The sequence below is a fragment of the Phoca vitulina genome, unplaced genomic scaffold (assembly GCF_004348235.1).
Source record: "Phoca vitulina isolate PV1807 unplaced genomic scaffold, GSC_HSeal_1.0 scaffold67, whole genome shotgun sequence".
NCBI lineage: Eukaryota > Metazoa > Chordata > Mammalia > Carnivora > Phocidae > Phoca > Phoca vitulina.
The window spans coordinates 4,787,850-4,811,795 of record NW_022589770.1 but is presented as its reverse complement, the minus strand read 5'-3'; the positions used below and the strand labels follow the sequence as shown (position 1 = coordinate 4,811,795).

Here is a 23,946-nt window from a genome sequence, read left to right as displayed (position 1 = left end):
CATATGATACATGTCTTTCTCTGTTTGACTTATTTCGCTCAGCATAAACAACAACTAATATAAATTTAAATGCAAAATTTGTTTCCTAAATCTAGCAACAAGCTACTTTTAGTACCCCCTTCTTTGGGAAACCGAAGTTTTGCAAGTTCAACTTCAGTTTAAATGGCTAATTTGGAATCTGTAATTTTAACATTTGTGGAAAGAGAGTGGCAGATAGCAGTTTAGTTACTAATCCTATGATAATGTAAATTGCTAATGTTAATTATTATTTCAAGTAGCTATGCCTTGAAAGGGCCAAAAGTTCTTATAAATTAGTCAGGTCAAGTAATCGTGAATTACTCTTCTGATTGGGGATAAGTAATAGTTCTCTTATCAGTGAATGTCTAAAGACACGAGTTTTTCCCTCATTTTCTTAGTTTTTTGTTCAGAGAAGGTAAAATTATAGAGCTGCCTCAAATTTTTTTTATTATAAAAGTAATACATGATAGTCGTAAATAAAAATACAGAAAAGTGTAAAGAAGAAATTTAAATCACTCTAATCTTACCACCCATAACCAATTAATATTGAATTATGGATGAGTTTTGTTCCCTACATTTTTGTGTGTGTACACGTGCAGATGCATGCTCTTATGCACAGTTGTAGTTTAGAATGATTTTGCATATACAGTTTGCAAAAAAAAATACAAATATTAATATTTACTTATAGTACTAGAAGCATTTTCTTGTGTCACTTATTATTAATTCCATCTTAGATAAATGAATACTGTTCTATCATATGGATATATCAGAATTTATTTGACTATTTTCCTGTTAATAGATGTTTCATTTTTTTCCAATTTTCTTTTGCCATTAATCTTAAATCATAAAGAGCTGTTTATACTTTTAAAAGCCAGTTCCTTTGGAGTGTGTCTCTGCCTCCTTTTGATTTGCTCTTAATTGTGTATACGAACTAAATCTGGGATGTTGAGGTGGTCTGCCAAAGTGGAAAGACACAGCTCTTGATATAATTTGAGATTTAGAATATAGCCAACTTTTTTTTAAGGTGTAGATAATAGTGACTTTCCTGAAAATTGAAAGATTAGATATGTTGCTTTCTGGAATATGTATGAGGAATTCTAGGTATTCCTACAGTAGGATTTCCTAGTCCATAACTATTAGGAAAACAAGTTAACATCTTATCTTTGATTAGTTTGGAAGTAGTCAGGACTCAGTTTCTAGAATCCAGACAGAAGGTTAGAGTTTGAAGAAAAGTTGCTGGAAGGTGACAGAATCCTCTTGTAAGAACTTTGGTTGAATAACTGGCTTGCAGCAAAAGCTAAGAATATGTTCCAGGAAATGTTTAGTGTGAATTACTTTCACTAATGTGTAGAAGTAAAAATGGGATTAATTGAAGTAATAATTGAAGGAATGAGATATGTACTTTTTATACTTTGACATACAATTGTAAGACGTAACGTTATAAAGTGATGATTTCTAATATTTAATGACCATATTGACCATGTATCAGGCACCGACCCTAAACACTTCAAGGAATTGATTTATTTAGTCCTCTCATATCAGTAATTGTTCAAAATTATTATTATCTTTATTTTACAGAAGAGGAACATGGGACACAGAGCAGCTAAATAACTTTGCCCAGAGTCACAAAGTTAGTTAGTAAGTAGAACTGACAAGATTTGGACCTGACTAGTCTGGTTCCAAAACTCATGCTTTTAACCACTTCAGTACAGTGGTTAATGTCTGTATCTAGCTGTGTTAATAAAGGATTGTTTTATTAAAAACAGAACAGATGGAAAAATGATGCTACTTTCCTCTAAAAAAATGGAGTGTGCTTGCAATCATCATCTTTCACTGATTTCAGGCAAAGCACATAGGAGGAAAATAAAATAGCTTCTTTATAGTTGGTCTAAAATTGTAACATAAAGGGAAATATTCTGCCTGCGAAAGCTATTTGGTATTTTTTTTTTTTAAGATTTTATTTATTTGTCAGAGAGAGAGAAAGAGCACAAGCAGGGGGAGTGGCAGGCAGAGGGAGAAGCAGGCTCCCTGCTGAACCAGGAGCCCTATGTGGGACTCGATCCCATGGTCTTGGGATCATGACCTGAGCTGAAGGCAGATGCTTAACTGGCTGAGCCACCCAGGCATCCCGCTATTCAGTATTTTTATTGCTTCTGAGCACTGTGTTCATCTACTGACCGCTGTTCTATAACAGCCATCTCCCATGATTTTTTTTTTTTCTTTATTGGTCCTTACAGCTGCTTTTCCATCTCTTTCTTATTCTCTTTTGCTATACTTGTTTGATTCTGTTTACTTTCTGAAGAGTGAACAGCATTGAGTCAGTCTCTGGGAGGGATAGATGGACAAGAGAGAGGCTAAAATTAGCTAAGTTTAAGGTGAAGGAGAAATTTTGGAGGAGTGGAAAGAAGTCCTGGGAAATGATGGGGATCTTGATTTATAGAGGTCAAGTGACAGATGGTCTGATGGCGAGGAGTGATACTTGAAAACAACATAACAAACAAAGGGTAGAAGAAGTACAAAAGTATCTGTTCATAAGACCGAAAGGAGTGCTGTGGTGTCAGGGAATAGAGGGATGGTAAGAGGTTGAAATGAATGGGAGTGTCCAGAGGAGGCCGTTAAAGTTGATGTTCTCGAAGTGGAGGGTTTAGTTGTAATGGGACAATGTGGAGAGTAAGGCAGCTGTTAGGAGGGAGTACAAGATAAGTGTTCCTCCAAATCTAAACACTGTAAAAGTATCAGTGCTACATCAGATACACCTATCCTAGATGACTCTCAGGAAACGAGGCAACTTTCCTGTGAGCTTGTGATCATTCCCTTTACCTTGTGTCAACTTGGGTAAATCCTTCCCCATCTATTTTTATGCTGGAGTGTTGCTGTTGTTTATGCCATACTTTAAAATTTAATCAGTGTTGAGGAATGCATTATATTACACCTTTGAAAAGTAAAATAATAGCACAAGACCGTTGCTTCTGGGAGGCAGCAGGCAAGGTACCTGGCGCCAAAGTAAAACTGAGTTAAAACTATATTATGATACAGAAAGACCCATGTAATAAACTTATCCTCAAACTTAGTTCTAGTAAAAAAATTTTTATCTGCATGAGATGCGTGTTTGCTGTTGTTGGCCCACGAGGAAACTACAACTAAGCACATTTGTCTCATGTGGCAGAAAACTCAGAGATAAAGTCCACATTCAACTGCACTAGTTTATGTATTCCAGATGCCTCGAATCAATAGGATTTTTAGTCTACTCTTCCCCTCCCCCCACCCTAAATTAAAAAAAATTTTAAATCAATTTGCTTTATATTTGTGGTTAATTATATTCACCTCAAAATCTTTTCAACAATGGGAAAGTTACCAGTCTTAAATAGACATATGTATTTAATATATACAGCATGGTTAAGTGACTTGTAGAGTGCTTTTTAGTTTTCCATATATATTTCTCAGGTTACTTCCCTTTTGTGAAACGTTCCCATTCTTTGTACTTCAAGATCAAGATGTCTCTTGTTGTTTGCTAATTTATTTTCATTTGCTTAATTGTTTTGAACAGGAGATAATACATGTGTGTCCTGCCCTGGATTCCCCACCTTTTAAGGGATGGCCCCTGGCTAGAACTGTCTAGACAGATGTAGTGCTCCATTCTCTAAAGCAGTCATGATATGGTAAAAACTCTGCCGTATACTCTGGTGCACACTTTTATTTGTAGATGTTTATATAGGAATATTCTTTCATTCAACAAATACCTGCTGAGCGCTACTGAGTACCAGGTACTCTTCTGTGTGTTGGGTGGGCAAGTGGAATGAGATCTGCCCAGTGGAGCTCCCATCCTTAGATATATGGTTGGTGGCAGGGTGCAGACAGGCAGTAAAAAAGTGAATAATTACACGAAGTGAATTTAGATAATGACTATAAAGAAGACAAAGGAATATGGTATGGTAGTGTGAGTAGTCGAAGGAGTTGGGAAGGGATGGTCTGGTAAGGATTCTTGAAGGAGGGGATGTTTGACCAGGGAGGCGTGAATAGTAACGCATGCCAAACACAGACTTTCGGGTAATCACTTAAAAGCATCGAAACTCGTTAAAGGCTTTAGTTCCTGCAATCTTGTTCTTTATAAAAAATGCTCATGTATGAAAATGTAATCTGAGCAATATGGATTTATTTGAACTTGAAATAAGTTTCCTAAGATTTTATTTGACTAAAAATGATCACTTCAGGAATATAGCTGTTCTACTTTAAAAACCAGAATGATGTATTTTTGTCTTGATTTATGAGATTAAGAAAAGCAAGTTGTACTTTGTCATGTATCAGACACTTAGAAATGTGTGTGTTATACTCTATGATAGCATATCTAGTTCTGAAGATTAAGTGATATAACAATGCAGCTAGCTTATAACTGAATTTTTTAATCCTTTTTTCAGAAACTGATCACCCACGAGAAGTTTGAAAGTGCATGTGAGGAACTGAATAATGCATTACTTCGGGAACAACAGGCTCAGATGCTACTGAACGAGCAGGCACAGCAATTGCAGGAGTTGAATTATAGACTTGAACTGCATTCCAGTGAAGAAGCTGACAAAAACCAAACTCTAGGAGAAGCTGTTAAGGTAGGAGAGTGTCTCTTGCGGTAGTGGTTTATTTCCTTTAGGTGTGGATCTTTGAGGGAATCATTTATATCTCCTGGCTAGGGAATAGACCCCAAGATCTGAAATTTTATCCTGTAAAAGTTTATAAGGATGGAATGAACTTGGTTCTGGGACCTCAATTCCAAGCGTGCATTCACATGTATCAAAAATGTCAAAGTAGGTTTTACTTGGATAGTTGAAAACAAAGTAGGGGTATTTCCAGTAATTACTATTATTTCAAGTTTTTTTTTCATTTACCTTCCTTGTTTCTTCTTCTCTTTAGTTCTTTTCTTTTACTTGTTTTATGCCCCCTGGACATTGAAACTCTACGTATCTTTTGGATTGTGTAAAGTTCTGGGTCTGGGTCTGTCTGATTCTTATATAAGTGTGTGCCTGGGGAGGAGGAAGGTTTGGTTAAAAAGAGTTGTTCTCCCTGTCATATATTTGTGGCAAAGCTACTTAGAAGGGAAAAGAGAAGTTACAATAAAATAGTTGCCATTTAGAAAATTTCATTAATGGATTTAGGACTATGGTATATTTGGAAAATGTTGACTATAAAGTTTAATAGAATTATACTGTATGTCTTCTTTGGAAAAATGTGTATTCATGTCTTCTGTCCACTTCTTAATTGGATCATTCATTTTTTGGGTGTTGAGTTTTATAAATTCTTTATCTATTTTGGATATTAACCCTTTATTGGATATGTCATTTGCAAATACCTTCTTCTGTAGGTTGCCTTGTAGTTTTGTTGTTTCCTTTGCTGTGCAGAAGCATTTTATCCTGAAGTCCAGATAGTTTATTTTTGCTTTTGTTTCCCTTGCCTCAGGAGACGTATCTAGAAAGAAGTTGCGATGGCTAATACTAAAGAGGTTACTGCCTGTGTTCTCCTCTAGGATTTGTATGGTTTCAAGTCTCACTTTTAGGTCTTGAATCCATTTTGAATTCATTTTTGTGTTTGGTGTATTCTGATTTTTTTTAAAAAAGATTTTATTTATTTATTTGACAGAGAGAGAGAGCACAAGCAGGGGGAGTGGCAGAGGGAGAGGGAGAAGCAGGCTCCCCACTGAGCAGGGAGCCTGACGTGGGGCTCGATCCCAGGACCCTGGGATCATGACCTGAGCCAAAGGCAGATGCTTAACCGACTGAGCCACCCAGGCGCCCGCCCCTCCCCCCATGGTTTTTTGATGAAACTGAGAGAGTTCAGTTGACTTGCTTGGGGTCTTTTGGCCTATAAATATAGAAACTGGGATTTAGTATTGTAGAAAAAATTAGAAACTAGTGAAATTTAAAAGAAGAAAATACAGATGAATTTAAAGAAGGAAATACAGATGACCTTAAAGAAAAAAAAACCTCCTAGGACTCCTAGGATACTATTAATATTTTGGAGTATATTTTTCCTATTATGTGTATTAAGTCGAAGCATTTGAAATTGCTGTTTTTATAAGTCAAAATCAGACAAATGCCAGCAATTTTATATGGTTCAACTTAATACATATAGGTTTTCTTACATAAATGAAAACATACAAACTATTTTATAACATATTACTTAATATGTATTAATAATAGTTGTAGACATTCTTACTAACTGATACGATTCTGTGATATCAATGTTTTTTCTCCTTTTTTAACACAAGTAATAAATATTCATTATGTAAAAATAAGAAAATATAGATGAAGAAAAAGAAAAATTAAAAGAATCCCAAATCATATCATCAGATATATCCACAGTCAAAATTTTGTGGTATATTATTTCAGACCTTACATTTTGTAAATAATAGAAATATAACCAAATATAAGTTAATAAAAATACAATCATACTGTTATATATAATTTTTAATTTACTTTTTAAAAACATCATGTCAACAATTTCTTTCCATGCTAATAAAGAGAGCAGTGTCATCATTTTTAATGGCTGATGGAATTATTTTGAATATGCATAGTTTATTAACTTGTTTCTTATTGTAGGTTTAGTTTCATTTCAGCTTGTTTCCTTCCTTCCTTCCTTCCTTCCATGTAATTCTAAGATGCGCAACCCTGTGGCTAAATCTTTATATACATATCTGTGATTATTTTCTTAGCATAACTTCCTAGATGAGGAATTACTAGCTGAAAGGCCACATGAGTTTTAAAGTGTAAATATTATAAATTGGCCTACAGCAAATTTTTATCAGTTAACGTCTCTCCTAAAATGTATGGCAGTTTCACTTTTTACCTAACCTGGCTGTTACTACTTAAAAAATTTTGCCAATTTGATCAATGTGGCCTTGTCTCTCTGATTTGTATTTCTTGGATTACTAGACAGTCGAACATTTTTAGAAATATATTGCTCAACATTTTTATGCTTCATGTCCCATTAATAGATAATGCAATTAACTAGGCTTTGACAAAGCATATAACTGTGTCCTATTGGAGTCTTTTCTTTCTGTAATAGCTTGGAGTTTGTGTTTAGGTGTAGTACCTTCCAGCAGATGAAAAGCTGTTCATATTAATTTCTTTAAAATGCCAGTCGCTTAAATATTGTTGTCAGGAGTAGAGACTTGTTTAATTACTATCTCTTAATTAGAACTAGCAGGTGGTGATGTGAAAATGCTCTCTTGTGGGAGGCAGCACCGTTCAGCAGAAAAAACACTGGCCTTGGGACAAGTATTTCCAAATTCAAATCCCCATTCTGTCACTTGGGCAAACAACTTAACCTTTCTCAGCCTCAGTTTCATCTTCTGCAAAATTAGGGCTAATGATACTTACGTTACAGAGTTTTTATGAGAATTAATTAAGATACTGGTTGAAAAACAAGTATATACTTGATAAATATTCTTTTGTGTTTTTCAGTGATACTTAAATAAATAGTTTTTTATTTGTCCTGTGCATAACTTCTTTTAAAAAATAAAGTGTCTTGGGACGCCTGGGTGGCTCAGTCAGTTAAGCCTCTGCCTTCGGCTCAGGTCCTGATCCCAGGGTCCTGGGATCGAGTTCCGCATCGGGCTCCTTGCTCAGTGGAGAGTCTACTTCTCCCTCTGCCTGCCGTTCCCCCTGCTTGTCTTCTTTTTAATAAATAAATAAAATCTTTAAAAAAAATAAAGGGTCTTCTTCTTTTTAAAAACAAAATAAGATCATGGGTACAAGATATGGAAAATACAGAAGAGAAAACAAGTTACTTATAACTTATCATCTGAAAACAACCAATTAACATTTTGGGGTTTTGTTTTTAGTCATATTTCTATATGTAATAGTTTTTTATAAATCATACTTTGGATGTGATGTTCAGAAAGGCCTTCCTTTATGTTACAGTTAGATTTTGACTAATACTTCCTGTATTACAGTAGAGCATCAAAGAGTAAAGGGATCTCCAAGGACAAAAGTATTCAAACACCAACAAACCCCAGTAAGTGGAATCAGAGTTAGCACTGTGAAAAGATGTGGGGCTTACCCTGCAGGCAAGTATCAAAGCCAGTGTTAGAAGTAGGAGACAAAGCTCTGGGCTCCACCAGTAGGGCAGGCCTTGAGCCTCAGTCTCCCACACTAAGGAACTGCCTGATAACCTGAATGTGATAATCTCAGGTCAGTAGTGTCTGGGCAGAAGCTAATGTAAAATTTTCTCTAAAAGAAAGCCTGCCTAATTTAGTTCTTTCAGGAGCCCCCCACCAGACGAAATTCAGCAAAGAAACTGGCACATGGACAGGTATGTTAATCTTATATTCAGCCACATTGCTAAACTCTCTTGTCAGTTTGAGTGATACTTGATCTGTACTTTCTAGGGTTTTCTGCACAGAACATTACATTATTTGTTCTATAGTGACAGTTTATTTTTATTTATTTCCAAACCTTAATCTTTTTTTTTTTTTTCCCTTCCTTGCTGCACTGGCTGGGATTCAATGCTGAGTAGAAGTAGAGGTAGCAAGCATCCTTAACTTTCTCCTAACCTTGAAGAGAATCTTTTTTACATTTCTCCATTAAGAAGGAAGTTTGCTACAAGTTTTTAGTTGATAAATCCTTACTGGGTTAAAGGAGTTTTCTTCCTAGATTATGCAAAAATAAAAAATCATGAATGAATGTTGGATATGATCAGATACATTTTTATGTATCTATGGAGATAATTATATGATTCTTCTCTCTTATTCTGTTGGCATGTTGCATTATATCAGGGATTGGCAAACTATGGCCCACAGCCTGGGTTTGTATGGCCTATGAATGAAAAATGGTTTTTAATGTTTAAAAGGATCATAAAAAACAAGCAAAGAAACAGCCCAAAGAAGAACATGTGACAGGAACTTCATGTGGCACAGAAAGCCTAAACTATTTCATATCTAAAGTTGCTGACCCCCACATTACGTTATTCAGTATTCTAATGTTAAGCCAGCCTTGCATACCTGAAATCAACCCTGTATAGTTGTGATGATTTTTAAAAATACATTTCTGCACTCAGTTTGTTAATTTTTCATTTACGACTTTAAAATCGATGTTCTTAATCATGATTGTTTTGTAATTTATCTCTGTCATACTGTCCTTGTCATTTTCTTGGTATCAAAATTTTGCTCATGTGGAAGGACTTCCCTTTTTACCCCAAATACATGGAGTGGAAACTAGATAAAATATCACAAACTAATTGTGCAGTATATAGCTGAGCTTAAAACAAAGTGAGCAAAATACTTAGATACTAGAAATAGAGAGGATATCCAGAACCAAATGGTGAGTCAGGTGAAGTCCAAAGAGCTCACTGTGGTGTGCACACCTAGCTGGGGGCTAAAGTTGGTAATCCTAATGTTAGGGAAATCCAGGCTTCCCTAGGATTAGACTAGGAAAGAGCTACCTGGGTGAAGCTGGGAGTCCACAAGGGCTGCCCCTCTAGGAAGTGGGGTGGAGACATTCCTGCCTACCTGCTACAGGGGAATTTGATATCTACTTTGGATATTGGGTAGGAAAAAAGTCACAAAAGAAACGAAGCCCAGGCTTGCGCCACACATAAGAGTAAGGCCTTGGTTTACGCTACCTTCAAGTTCAAGGGCTGCTCTGCTGAGAAATGACCTTCCGTATGGCCTGAGAAGCAGGACAGCCAATCATGTTAGTTCCGGTCTGAGTCCAAGTCTGAAGGCAAGAGAGGACTGGTGTCTCAGCTTGAAAATAGGCAGAGAAAGCAAATGCTCCCTCTCTGAGACTTTTAAGGTCCAAAGGTACTTTAAAACATACTTTAAAATAAGGGTTTTTAAATGTTAGAAGAAATAAGGTAGAATAGAAATTATAAGACATGAAATAAAGATGCCACTGAAATTAAAAATGCAGTGAATGGTTTGAACATTGGGTAGACATTAAAAAGATGTTAGTGAATTGGAAGATAGTGAGGAAATCACCCAGAATGCTCTGCAGAGACAAAGTGGTGGAGAATAGGAAGTTAATACCAAAGAAAAAGAGAATTATATATATATGTATATACATATATATATAAAAGATTTTATTTATTTATTTGTCAGAGAGAAAGAGAGAGAACAAGCAGGGGGAGTGGCAAGCAGAGGGAGAATCAGGCTCCATGCTGAGCAAGGAGCCCGATGTGGGACTCGATCCCGGGACCCTGGGATCATGACCTGAGCCAAAGGCAGATGCTTAACCGACTGAGCCACCCAGGCATCCTGAGAATGAGATATATTTAATAAAAGAATGAAAGTAGAATAAAATTGACTGAAAAATATTTAATAAACTTTTAGAAGTAGAATCAGGGAAAAGCAATATTTTGAGCAAGAATGACTAAGAAGTTTTATAGATTTAAAGAAATACTTGTAACTTCTCAAATTAAAGGAACTCACTGAACTGTGAGCAAGATGAAAAAAAAAATGAATAAGCACCTAGAAACATAGTAATGAAACTATAGAATAGCAGAGAAAAAGAGAAAATCTTAAAATCTGTGGGCGTAGGAAAGATGGTCTTTCTGTTGCTGATCTTGAATTAATGGAACTAGTTTAATAGTTATAAAATTCTCTAAGATCTCAAGTCAGTGAAGGGAACATGCTTTGAAGGCAGGAACTGTATAGATCTAGCATACCTCTCTAGGATTGGGAGCTATAGACAAATGGATATGGAAAATATCATGGAAAAAAGTGGAACAAGTCAAAGATTTTTATTATTTTTTCCCCACTTTCCCATTCCGTACCTCAGATATTTTACATTGTTGGTCTATAATATCTCTAGTGCTACTGAACCTTTGAAGCAGTTTTTTTTTTTTAAAGATTTTATTTATTTGAGAGAGAGAGTGAGAGAGAGATCATGAGCAGGGGGGAGGGGTACAGGGAGAAGCAGACTCCCCGCTGAGTGGAGAGCCCGATGCGCAACTCGATCCCAGGACCCTGGGATCATGATTTGAACTGAAGGCAGACGCTTAACCGACTGAGCCGCCCAGGCGCCCACTCTTGTGGAGTTTCATAGGGAAGTTTCAAGTAAAGCTTGAAAAAAAAAGCTACAGTATGAGGCACTGGCTTAGAACAGATTAGAGGTATAGTTCTCTTATTCTAACCTGTTATCTAGCTGGCCGCAAGGTCACCACCACTAAGGTCAGTGCCTGCATGCACTTTTGGGTATATGGAAACAGGCAAACCAGGAGGGAGGGTACCTCCAAGAAAGAATCTTGGAGTATTTATTGGTAAATGGCACTGACTGAAAGCGAACAGATTAAAAACCTGCCAACTTCTTATCAGGGAAATCCAAATCAAAACCTCAATGAGATACCACCTCACACCAGTCAGAATGGCTAAAATTAACAAGTCAGGAAATGACAGATGTTGGCGGGGATGCGGAGAAAGGGGAACCCTCCTACACTGTTGGTGGGAATGCAAGCTGGTGCAGCCACTCTGGAAAACAGTATGGAGGTTCCTCAAAAAGTTGAAAATAGAGCTACCATATGATCCAGCAATTGCACTCCTGGGTATTTACCCCAAAGATACAAAAGTAGGGACCCGAAAGGGTACGTGCACCCCGATGTTTATAGCAGCAATGTCCACAAGAGCCAAACTGTGGAAAGAGCCAAGATGTCCATCAACAGATGAATGGATAAAGAAGATGTGGTATATATATACAATGGAATATTATGCAGCCATCAAAAGGAATGAGATCTTGTCATTTGCAACGACGTGGATGGAACTGGAGGGTATTATGCTGAGCGAAATAAGTCAAACAGAGAAAGACATGTATCATATGACCTCACTGATATGAGGAATTCTTAGTCTCAGGAAACAAACTGAGGGTTGCTGGAGTGGGGGGTGCGGTGGGAGGGATGGGGTGACTGGGTGATGGACACTGGGGAGGGTATGTGTTCTGGTAAGCGCTGTGAATTGTGCAAGACTGTTGAATCTCAGATCTGTACCTCTGAAACAAATAATGCAATATATGTTAAGAAAGAAAAAAAGAAGAAGAAGAATGTAGCAGGAGGGGAAGAATGAAGGGGGGGAAATCGGAGGGGGAGAAGAACCATGAGAGACGATGGACTCTGAAAAACAAACTGAGGGTTCTAGAGGGGAGGAGGGTGGGAGGATGGGTTAGCCTGGTGATGGGTATTGAGGAGGGCACGTTCTGCATGGAGCACTGGGTGTTATGCACAAACAATGAATCATGGAACACTATATCTAAAACTAATGATGTAATGTATGGGGATTAACATAACAATAAAAAAATTAAAAAAAAAAACAAAAAAAACCCTGCCAACTTCTTGAGGCAGTTGTGTTGCCTAAGAAACCACAAGTCTGGACTAAAATAGCCTTACACTCTCTGAGCCTTAAACAACAAATCTTAAATGAACTATCTATCCCCCCATTTTAATCAATGCACAGCATTCCATACTGTAAATATCATGGTTTATTTAGTTATTCATCTGCTGATGGCATTAGATCTGTGGCATTTTAAAAAAATATTATAGATTAGAGTAAGGAGAAACTGAATAACTATCCTGAAATGACATTGCTAATATGAAGAGATATTTTATTTTTTTTACTTTTGCTCTCTCCCTGGTAAGTTTGACATTACGAATGACCAAATCATTAGGATTAGAATAAAGGTATAGCTATAGTTGTCCCTCATTTTTTTCCTGAGAAAAGTTAGGTATCTATTAAATTCTGATAACTTTCAATTATATCGGAAATAGATTATTTATTATTTATAGAAAATTTAAACATATTTTTATGTTTATAAGATCATTTAATAAAGCCAATAATCTTTCTGTTAAGTTAAAAAATCATCTCCTGATTTATCTTTCTTAAAAAATAAATTCTGTTCATCTAATTAATATACATCTTTGAGCCATTGCTGTGTGGAGAGTACAGTACTTGGCTTTGTGGAGAATATATTGAATTTAAAAAAGAATACTTTTATCTTAATGCTTAGTGAGATTTTTGATATGACAATGGATGAGAGCTTCTGAAACTATTATAAAATCTTAAATTCTCTGAATTGTCACAGTTTTGGGATTCTGCAGACATTGGTTGAGAGAAAATGGCTTAGGAAAAAATAAGGATTTATTCACAGCAAGTCTCCCAAATAGTTCCTTTGTCTAATTTGGATCCAGCTCTTATTCAAGTGCCCTTTTCCATCATCATTTTTTAAAAAGATTTATTTATTTCTTTTAGAGAGATTGAGAGCCCGAGTGAGCACCGGGTGGGGTAGAGGGAGAGGGAGAGAGAAACTTTAGCAGACTCCTCGCTGAGCTCGGAGCCTGACCCTGAGATCACGACCTGAGCTGAAACCAGGAGTCGGTCGCTCAACCGACTGTACCACCTAGGGGCCCTGGATTCTTGTCATCGTTTATGTCACCTGCCTACTTCTATCTTGTCTACACTCCATCAAGTGGCAGCAGACTCACAGGGTCTCAAAGACGCCTCTTCCCAGCTCCCTGGATCATTCCTCACCTTCTTGCAGCTACTCTGGTTTTTTCTTGTTTATGTCTCAATTTTAATAGAAAATTAACTCTGTGCTTTATTATTTTCCATTCTCAAACTTAAGTACCCTTAGATTATGGATGAGAAAGAAGCAAGAAGAAAGAGTATGTTTTTTAAAATTCAAATGGAATAATTTGCAGGGATATTTTGGAGTTGTAACAGTTGTGGCAAAGGGTCACATTTTATGAATATTTACCTTCTTTTCATTAAAAATGTACTAAGTTTTATACTATTCATAAAACTATTTGACATACTCTGGGGGTACAGAAGGTGACTGATTGCAATGAAGTTACTTATTTACATAATTTTGAATAAATAGCCATATTTTCTCTGTTAAACTTTTAAACAAAAGAGCCCTCAAATTCATTTACCTTAAAAATTTAAACATTTTTTAGTTGATAAACCCTGATTATAATAATAATTAACATCTATCACATAACCCACTTTCATAAAGTAGGATTATTAACGTCATTACTTAATTTAAAAGTCTTATCATTTTTTACTTTAATCCCATATATTTTTTATCTTCCTAATGACTTATACCATTGAGACCTATAGGGTAGTCAATTATATTTCAAGGTCAGAGAAAAAAGAATTAACAATAGCTCTCAGAACATTTTTTAAAAATATTAATTTAGCAGAGAAGATTCAAGCTAGAATCCAGAAGATCCATAAAAAGTTCTTATTCCTATTTTGTTAATCTGAACAACATAAAAATATATAATAAAATAAAATAAAACTCCTTTTCTGTTTAAAATTATTATGACATAATTTACTTTTTTCAAAAATGTATGCTCTCATATATAATTTTAAAATGCCTTCTCCATGTTTAAATGGAGAAGTGGCAATTTGGAATTAGAGATGCCATGTTTCTTAATTGTGTACTAACCTTTGGTTAGATCATATTTTAAATATTACTGAAATTTACTGAAAGTATTTTGAATCATACAGTTCAATTTTGTATAAAGTTTTTTACAAACATTACCTAGTTTGTTTTTCTGATTAAACATGATCAAAGTAAGAAAAACTTTAAAAACATAGAAAAAACAAGTGTGGGGCGCCTGGGTGGCTCAGTCGTTAAGCGTCTGCCTTCGGCTCAGGTCATGATCCCAGGGTCCTGGGATCGAGCCCCGCATCGGGCTCCTGCTTGGTGGAAAGCCTGCTTCTCCCTCTCCCACTCCCCCTGCTTGTGTTCCCTCTCTCGCTGTGTCTCTCTCTGTCAAATAAAGAAATAAAATCTAAAAAAAAAAAAAAAAGTGTATGCAAACCCCTTATCACACATAATGTAACTATTATTTATATTTGGCAAATAAAACTGCAAGTATGCTATATATAGTTTTGCATCCTGTTTTTTAGGCAGAGTGGCATTATTTTTACATTTACATTCACACCATTCTGGCATCTATTAGAATTTAGACCGTAGGTATGCAAAAGTAGAAACAGTCATCAGTTACAGGTTAACAGTATGATCTAGACCAGAGGTAATGGTGGCTTGGAACAGGGTGCTCAGTGTAAAGAATGATGAGATTCTGGATATATTTGCATTTTGATGGTAAAATGTGCAGAATTTCTGGTGGGTTAGATGTGAAGTGTGAAAGAGATGAGTCAAAGATGATTCTCAGCGACCGGGTGAATGGGATTGACAATAAATATCAATGTTAAAATTATTTAAGAAGCTTATCTTAATAAGCCATATACTATTCCATCTTAAATATATTTAACTATTTTCTTGTTGTTGGATATCCAGAGCGTGTCCATTTTTCACTATTAAAATTAAGATGAGCACCTTATAATTAAGTCTTCAACTACATAGCTGCTTATATTCTCAGGATAGAGCTCAAGAAGCAGGATTTATTGGGTCAAAGATATAGATATTTCAAGTTGGTGTGTGTGTGTATGTGTGTGTAAGCCTATGAATATTTTTTCAGATCTGTATTTACATCTGGTGTATATATCTGAAAAGGTATATAAGAGCACCTGCTTGGGGTGCTGGGTGGCTCAACTGGTTGAGCGTGGGACTCTTCATTTTGGCTGAGGTCATGATTTCAGGGTTGTGAGATCAAATGCTGCGTTGGGCTCTGAGCTCAGTGTGGAGTCTGCTTGAGATTCTCTCTCTCCTACTCCCTGTGCCCCTCCCCTCCCTCAAATAAATAAATAAATCTTTAAAAAAAAAAAAGAGCACATGCTTGACCCCATTCTCACCAGCATTAGGTATCATTAGGTATTGCTGTTAAAACACAAATCAAAGCCAAGAACATTTGCCAGTGTGGCAGATAAGTAAACCTGTTTGTTTTTGGTTTTGCACTGAGCATAAAATGAACATGAATTTCCCCTACATAGGTGTTTTTTTGTTCAAATAATTTTATGTAAAGTTAATTTGTTATTTGTAGTGTAGTTTTATTTTTTATTTATTTATTTTTTTGGAGGGGGAGGGACAGAACAAGAGGGAGAGAGAAGATCTTAAGCAGGCTCCACACAGCATGGGCCGACACAGGGCTCCATCCCACACCCCTGAGGTCATGACCTGAGCAGAAACCAGGAGTCAGACCCCCAGCTGACGGAGCCACCCAGGCGCCCCTGTAGTGTAGTTTTAGAAAAGAGGGAGAACAAACACTTCTGAGTATATACTTTAGTTAGACACATTGGTAAGGTACTTCATAATATTTTATTTTACAGTTGTGACATCTTAAGAGATAAGTATTATTCCTTACACTGTGTAGATGAAGAAACAAAAATAATTGGAAAAAACTTGACAATATATATGACGTGAGGCTGCTTTATATAAAAGCCAGATGTGTTTGTTAATATTGCTTAAAAGGTTTTTCTTTAGATCCTTAATACTTTAAAGAGTGTTATTGTTGAAATATTTTAATATTAATTTATCACAGGAGGAAAATTTCATATTTTTATATTTAAGAAAAATAAAATGCTTCACACCTTTTTATTTTTAAAGATTTTATTTATTTATTTGAAAGAGAGAGAGACAGAGCATGAGCGGGGGGAGGAGGCAGAGGGAGAGGGAGAAGCAGAGTCCCCACCGAGCAGGGAGCTGGTCGAGGGGCTTGATCCCAGGACCCTGAGATCGTCACCTGAGCTGAAGGCAGACGCTTAACTGACTGAGCCACCCAGGTGCCCCGCTTCACACCTTTTTTTAAAAGAAAAGTTGATGAATGCCATATATATTTTTTGGTGTATTTTAAGAATATTTTCATGACAGAATAAAAAATTGCCTTTAAACAAAGTCATTCCTAGGGTCAGTTTTAGAAGATATTATTGCTTCTAGACTTGAAAGTATGCATATTTCTATTATCTATTATATATTGCCTGCTTAAAGAAAATTCAATAGCAATGAATCTGATTTTCCCCTATCAAGCCACTTAATCATATTCTGAATTAGGCTACACGGTAGAGAAAAATCTCTTTTGAACTTTACAAAAAGGAATTGTACAGTTTATTACCAAAATTTCCATTTTATTAAAAAATAACATTGACTTTGGTTTTAATCATATTCATATGTATATATACAGATATAATATATACACACAGTTTTATGTATATACATATGCATATAATTATATACCCTATATAAATAAATTACATAGATTTCATTTATATGTTTATATACAATATATAATGCAATTTATATATAAGAATTTTATATATAATTATTTCTACTGATATATTAATTGTATATGTGAGTACACACACTATAGATGTACGTATATCTGAGTATATGGATGTATGTTGGAATGTACACTGTTAAAAACCTATTTTATGGGGGCGGAGCAAGATGGCGGAGGAGTAGGAGACCTGGATTTCGTCTCCTCTCAGGAATTCAGCTGGATAGGGATCAAACCATTCTGAACACCTACAAACTCAACAGGAGATCGAAGAAAAGAATAGCAACAACTCTCTGAACAGAAAAGCGACCACTTTCTGGAAGGTAGGACGTGCGGAGAAGTGAATCCGAGGCGATATTCAGGAGGATAGACGGCGGGGGAGGGGACTCCGTCGGCCGCTTCTGGCAAGTGATAGAGCCGCGGAGCACAAAATCGGAACTTTTAGAAGTCTGCTCCGCTGAGGGACGTCACTCTGGTGGCGAAGTGGGGGGTGGAACCCTCGCGGGACAGTGTGGTCTCAGGACCCTCGGGGTCACAGAAAGCCCGGGGGTGCCTGAGTGCGGCAGAGCTCCCAGGTATTGGAGCAGGGAAGCCGGCTGCAGAGACGGAGCCCAGGCGCGGGCTCTCAGCTCGGGGTTGCTATAAACCGTGATCCGCGGCACAGTCGGGCCACTGCTCCTCCAGCAGGGACCCAACAAGCGGCAGATCCGGGGAGACTCACCTTCTTCCCCCGGGAGGAGAGGTGCGGGAGCGCACCGCGGGGATCTGCTGGGTTTGGAGACTCCACCCGGGGTCGGGTGCCGGATAGAAAGGCGCGGTCACAGGCCGGGTGAGCGCGGAGTGTGGCCGGAGACCGGGGAGACGGGAGTGACTGACTGCTTTTCTCTGGGGGCGCACTGAGGAGCGGGACCCCGAGTTCTCGGCTCCGCCGGGGCGGAGACTGGGAGGCTGCCATTTTCACTCTCCGCCTCCAAAGCTGTACGGAAAGCTTGCAGGGAACAAAAGCTCCGGAGAGCAAACCCGAGCAGATTACTTAGCCCGGACCGGCAAGGGCGGGGCAATTTTGCCTCCGGCAAAGACATTTGGGAACCACGGCAACAGGCCCCTCCCCCAGAAGATCCGCGAGAACAGCCAGCCAAGATCAAGTTTACCGATCAATGAGAACGGCAGAACTCCAGCGCTAGGGGAATACTGCACATAGAATTCATGGCTTTTTTACCATGATTCTTTAGTCTTTCAAAGTTAATTATTTTTTTTAACTGTCTTTTTTTCTTTTTTTTGAATTTTTCTTTTTCCCTTTTTCAACCAACATCTTATCAATCCCTTTTTTAAAAAAAAATTTTTTTATTTTTCATTTTTAAAGTCATATTCTATCCCTTCATAGTAGTTACCCATATTTTTGGCATATATATATAAGTTGTTCTCTCTTTAAAATCTTGAGATAGTTTCTTCTAACAGATCAAAATATACTCTAAATCTCTAGTGTATGGTTTTTTTCTACTCCCCTGCCTGATCACATTCTCTCCCTTTTTTCTTTCTTTTTTTTTTTAATCCTCTTCTTTCTTTTTTCAAACAACATCAAATCCTTTTTTAAAATTTTTTATAATTTCCATCTTTACAGTCATATTCCATCCCTTCATCATATCAACCCTTATTTTTGTACATATATAAGTTTTTCTTTCTTTAAAATTTTGGGAGGGACTTTCTTTTAACAGACCAAAATACACCCAAAATCTAGTGTGTGGCACTGATCTATAATCCATCCTGATCATATTTGATCACATTCTGTTTTTGTTTTGTTTTGTTTTGTTCTGCTTTTGTTTGTTTTTATCTTTATCTTTTTCTTTTTTCTTTTTTTCTTTCCTTTTCTTTTTTCTCTCTTTCCCTTTCTTTTCCCACTGCTTCAGGTCTTTTCTGATTTGTTTAGAGTATATTTGCTGGGGACATTGTTACCCTGCTAGCATTTTGTTCTCTCATTAATCTATTCTCCTCTGCACAAAATGACAAGACGGAAAAAATCACCTCAACAAAAAGAACAAGAGGTAGTACCGACTGCCAGGGACCTACTCAATACGGACATTAGTACGATGTCAGATCTAGAGTTCAGAATCATCACTTTAAAGATACTAGCTGGGCTTGAAAAAAGCATGGAAGTTATTAGAGAAACCCTTTCTGGAGAAGTAAAAGAACTAAAATCTAACCAAGTAGAAATCAAAAAGGCTATCAATGAGGTGCAATCAAATATGGGGGCGCTAACTGCTAGGATAAATGAGGCAGAAGAAAGAATCAGTGAGATAGAAGACCAAATGATGGAAAATAAAGAAGCTGAGGAAAAGAGAGATAAACAACTACTGGATCACGAGGGCAGAATTCGAGAGATAAACGATACCATAAGACGAAACAACATTAGAATAATTGGGATCCCAGAAGAAGAAGAAAGAGAGAGAGGGGCAGAAGGTATAATGGAGCAAATTATAGCAGAGAACTTCCCTAATTTGGGGAAGGAAAGAGGCATCAAAATCCAGGAAGCACAGAGAACCCCTCTCAAAATCAATAAAAATAGGTCAACACCCCGACATCTAATAGTAAAACTTACGAGTCTCAGAGACAAAGAGAAAATCCTGAAAGCAGCTCGGGAGAAGAGATATGTAACCTACAATGGTAGAAACATTAGATTGGCAACAGACTTATCCACAGAGACCTGGCAGGCCAGAAAGGACTGGCAGGACATATTCAGAGCACTAAATGAGAAAAATATGCAGCCAAGAATACTATATCCAGCTAGGCTGTCATTGAAAATTGAAGGAGAGATAAAAAGCTTCCAGGACAAACAAAAACTAAAGGAATTTGCAAACATGAAACCAGCCCTACAAGAAATCTTGAAAGGGGTCCTCTAAGCAAAGAGAGAGCCTAAAAGCAACATAGACCAGAAAGGAACACAAACAATATACAGTAACGGTCACTTTACAGGCAATACAATGGCACTGAATTCCTATCTTTCAATAGTTACCCTGAATGTAAATGGGCTAAATGCCCCAATCAAAAGACACAGGCTATCAGATTGGATTAAAAAACAAGACCCATCGATATGCTCTCTGCAAGAGACTCATTTTAGACCCAAAGACACCCCGAGATTGAAAGTGAGGGGGTGGAAAACCATTTACCATGCTAATGGACACCAAAAGAAAGTTGGGGTGGCAATCCTTATATCAGACAAATTACATTTTAAACCAAAGACTGTAATAAGAGATGAGGAAGGACACTATATCCTACTTAAAGGGTCTATCCAACAAGAAGATCTAACAATTGTAAATATCTATGCCCCTAACATGGGAGCAGCCAATTATATAAGGCAATTAATAACAAAAGCAAAGAAACACATCGACAACAATACAATAATAGTGGGGGACTTTAACACCCCCCTCACTGAAATGGACAGATCGTCTAAGCAAAAGATCAACAAGGAAATAAAGACTTTAAATGACACACTGGACCAAATGGACTTCACAGACATATTCAGAACATTCCATCCCAAAGCAACGGAATACACATTCTTCTCTAGTGCCCATGGAACATTCTCCAGAATAGATCACATCCTAGGTCATAAATCAGGTCTCAACCGGTACCAGAAGATTGGGATCATCCCCTGCCTATTTTCAGACCACAATGCTTTGAAACTAGAACTCAATCACAAGAGGAAAGTCGGAAAGAACTCAAATACATGGAGGCTAAAGAGCATCCTACTGAAGAATGCATGGGTCAACCAGGAAATTAAAGAAGAATTAAAAAAATTCATGGAAACCAATGAAAATGAAAACACAACTATTCAAAATCTTTGGGATACAGCAAAGGCAGTCCTAAGAGGAAAGTATATAGCAATACAAGCCTTTCTCAAGAAACAAGAAAGGTCTCAAGGACACAACCTAACCCTACACCTAAAGGAGCTGGAGAAAGAACAGCAAATAAAGCCTAAACCCAGCAGGAGAAGAGAAATAATCAAGATCAGAGCAGAAATCAATGAAATAGAAACCAAAAGAACAGTAGAACAGATCAACAAAACTAGGAGCTGGTTCTTTGAAAGAATTAACAAGATTGATAAACCCCTGGCCAGACTTATCAAAAAGAAAAGAGAAAGGACCCAAATCAACAAAATCATGAATGAAAGAGGAGATATCACAACCAACACCAAAGAAATACAAACAATTATAAGAACATATTATGAGCAACTCTATGCCAGCAAATTAGATAACCTGGAAGTAATGGATGCATTCCTAGAGATGTATCAACTACCAAAACTGAACCAGGAAGAAATAGAAAACCTGAACAGACCTATAACCACTAAGGAAATTGAAGCAGTCATCAAAAATCTCCCAAAACACAAAAGCCCAGGGCCAGATGGCTTCCCAGGGGAATTCTACCAAACATTTCAAGAAGAATTAATACCTATCCTTCTGAAACTGTTCCAAAAAATAGAAATGGAAGGAAAACTTCCAAACTCATTTTATGAGGCCAGCATTACCTTGATCCCAAAACCAGACAAAGACCCCATCAAAAAGGAGAATTACAGACCAATATCCCTGATGAACATGGATGCAAAAATTCTCACCAAAATACTAGCCAATAGGATCCAACAGTACATTAAAAGGATCATTCACCACGACCAAGTCGGATTTATCCCTGGGCTGCAAGGTTGGTTCAACATCCGCAAATCAATCAACGTGATACAATACATTAACAAAAGAAAGAACAAGAATCATATGATCCTCTCAATAGATGCAGAAAAAGCATTTGACAAAGTACAGCATCCTTTCTTGATCAAAACTCTTCAGAGTATAGGGATAGAGGGTACATACCTCAATATCATAAAAGCCATCTATGAAAAACCTACAGCGAATATCATTCTCAATGGGGAAAAACTGAGAGCTTTCCCCCTAAGGTCAGGAATGCGGCAGGGATGTCCACTATCACCACTGCTATTCAACATAGTATTGGAAGTCCTAGCCACAGCAATCAGACAACAAAAAGAAATCAGAGGCATCCAAATTGGCAAAGAAGAAGTCAAACTCTCACTCTTTGCAGATGATATGATACTTTATGTGGAAAATCCCAAAGACTCCACCCCAAAACTGCTAGAACTCATACAGGAATTCAGTAAAGTGGCAGGATATAAAATCAATGCACAGAAGTCAGTGGCATTCCTATACACCAACAACAAGTCAGAAGAAAGAGAAATTAAGGAGTCGATCCCATTTACAATTGCACCCAAAACCATAAGATACCTAGGAATAAATCTAACCAAAGAGGCAAAGGATCTGTACTCAGAAAACTATAAAATACTCATGAAAGAAATTGAGGAAGACACAAAGAAATGGAAAAACGTTCCATGCTCATGGATTGGAAGAACAAATATTGTGAAGATGTCAATCCTACCTAGAGCAATCTACACATTCAATGCAATCCCCATCAAAATACCATCCACTTTCTTCAAAGAAATGGAACAAATAATCCTAAAATTTGTATGGAACCAGAAAAGACCCCGCATAGCCAGAGGAACGTTGAAAAAGAAAAGCAAAGCTGGCGGCACCACAATTCCAGACTTCCAGCTCTACTACAAAGCTGTCATCATCAAGACAGTATGGTACTGGCACAAAAACAGACACATAGATCAATGGAACAGAATAGAGAGCCCAGAAATGGACCCTCAACTCTATGGTCAACTAATCTTCGACAAAGCAGGAAAGAATGTCCAATGGAAAAAAGACAGTCTCTTCAACAAATGGTGTTGGGAAAATTGGACAGCCACATGCAGAAGAATGAAACTGGACCATTTCCTTACACCACACACAAAAATAGACTCCCAAATGGTTGAAAGACCTCAATGTGAGACAGGAGTCCATCAAAATCCTAAAGGAGAACACAGGCAGCAACATCTTTGACCTCAGCCGCAGCAACTTCTTCCTAGAAACATCGCCAAAGGCAAGGGAAGCAAGGGCAAAAATGAACTATTGGGACTTCATCAAGATAAAAAGCTTTTGCAAAGCAAAGGAAACAGTCAACAAAACCAAAAGACAACTGACAGAATGGGAGAAGATATTTGCAAATGACATATCAGATAAAGGGCTAGTATCCAAAATCTATAAAGAACTCATCAAACTCAACACCAAAAGAACAAAGAATCCAATCAAGAAATGGGCAGAAGACATGAACAGACATTTTTCCAAAGAAGACATCCAAACGGCCAACAGACACATGAAAAAGTGTTCAATATCGCTCGGCATCAGGGAAATCCAAATCAAAACCTCAATGAGATACCACCTCACACCAGTCAGAATGGCTAAAATTAACAAGTCAGGAAATGACAGATGTTGGCGGGGATGCGGAGAAAGGGGAACCCTCCTACACTGTTGGTGGGAATGCAAGCTGGTGCAGCCACTCTGGAAAACAGTATGGAGGTTCCTCAAAAAGTTGAAAATAGAGCTACCATATGATCCAGCAATTGCACTCCTGGGTATTTACCCCAAAGATACAAAAGTAGGGACCCGAAAGGGTACGTGCACCCCGATGTTTATAGCAGCCATGTCCACAAGAGCCAAACTGTGGAAAGAGCCAAGATGTCCATCAACAGATGAATGGATAAAGAAGACGTGGTATATATATACAGTGGAATATTATGCAGCCATCAAAAGGAATAAGATCTTGCCATTTGCAACGACGTGGATGGAACTGGAGGGTATTATGCTGAGCGAAATAAGTCAAACAGAGAAAGACATGTATCATATG

General features: G+C 37.4%; 1 protein-coding gene across 1 annotated transcript in view; it reads left to right on the top strand.

The window, feature by feature from the left end:
* Nucleotides 1–23,946, top strand: part of CCDC171 (coiled-coil domain containing 171) — a 317,703-nt gene that overhangs the window by 175,946 nt on the left and 117,811 nt on the right. The window contains exon 21 of the mRNA XM_032392436.1: nt 4,434–4,619. Coding sequence (XP_032248327.1) covers nt 4,434–4,619 — 186 coding nt within the window. The remainder of the gene's footprint in view (nt 1–4,433; nt 4,620–23,946) is intronic.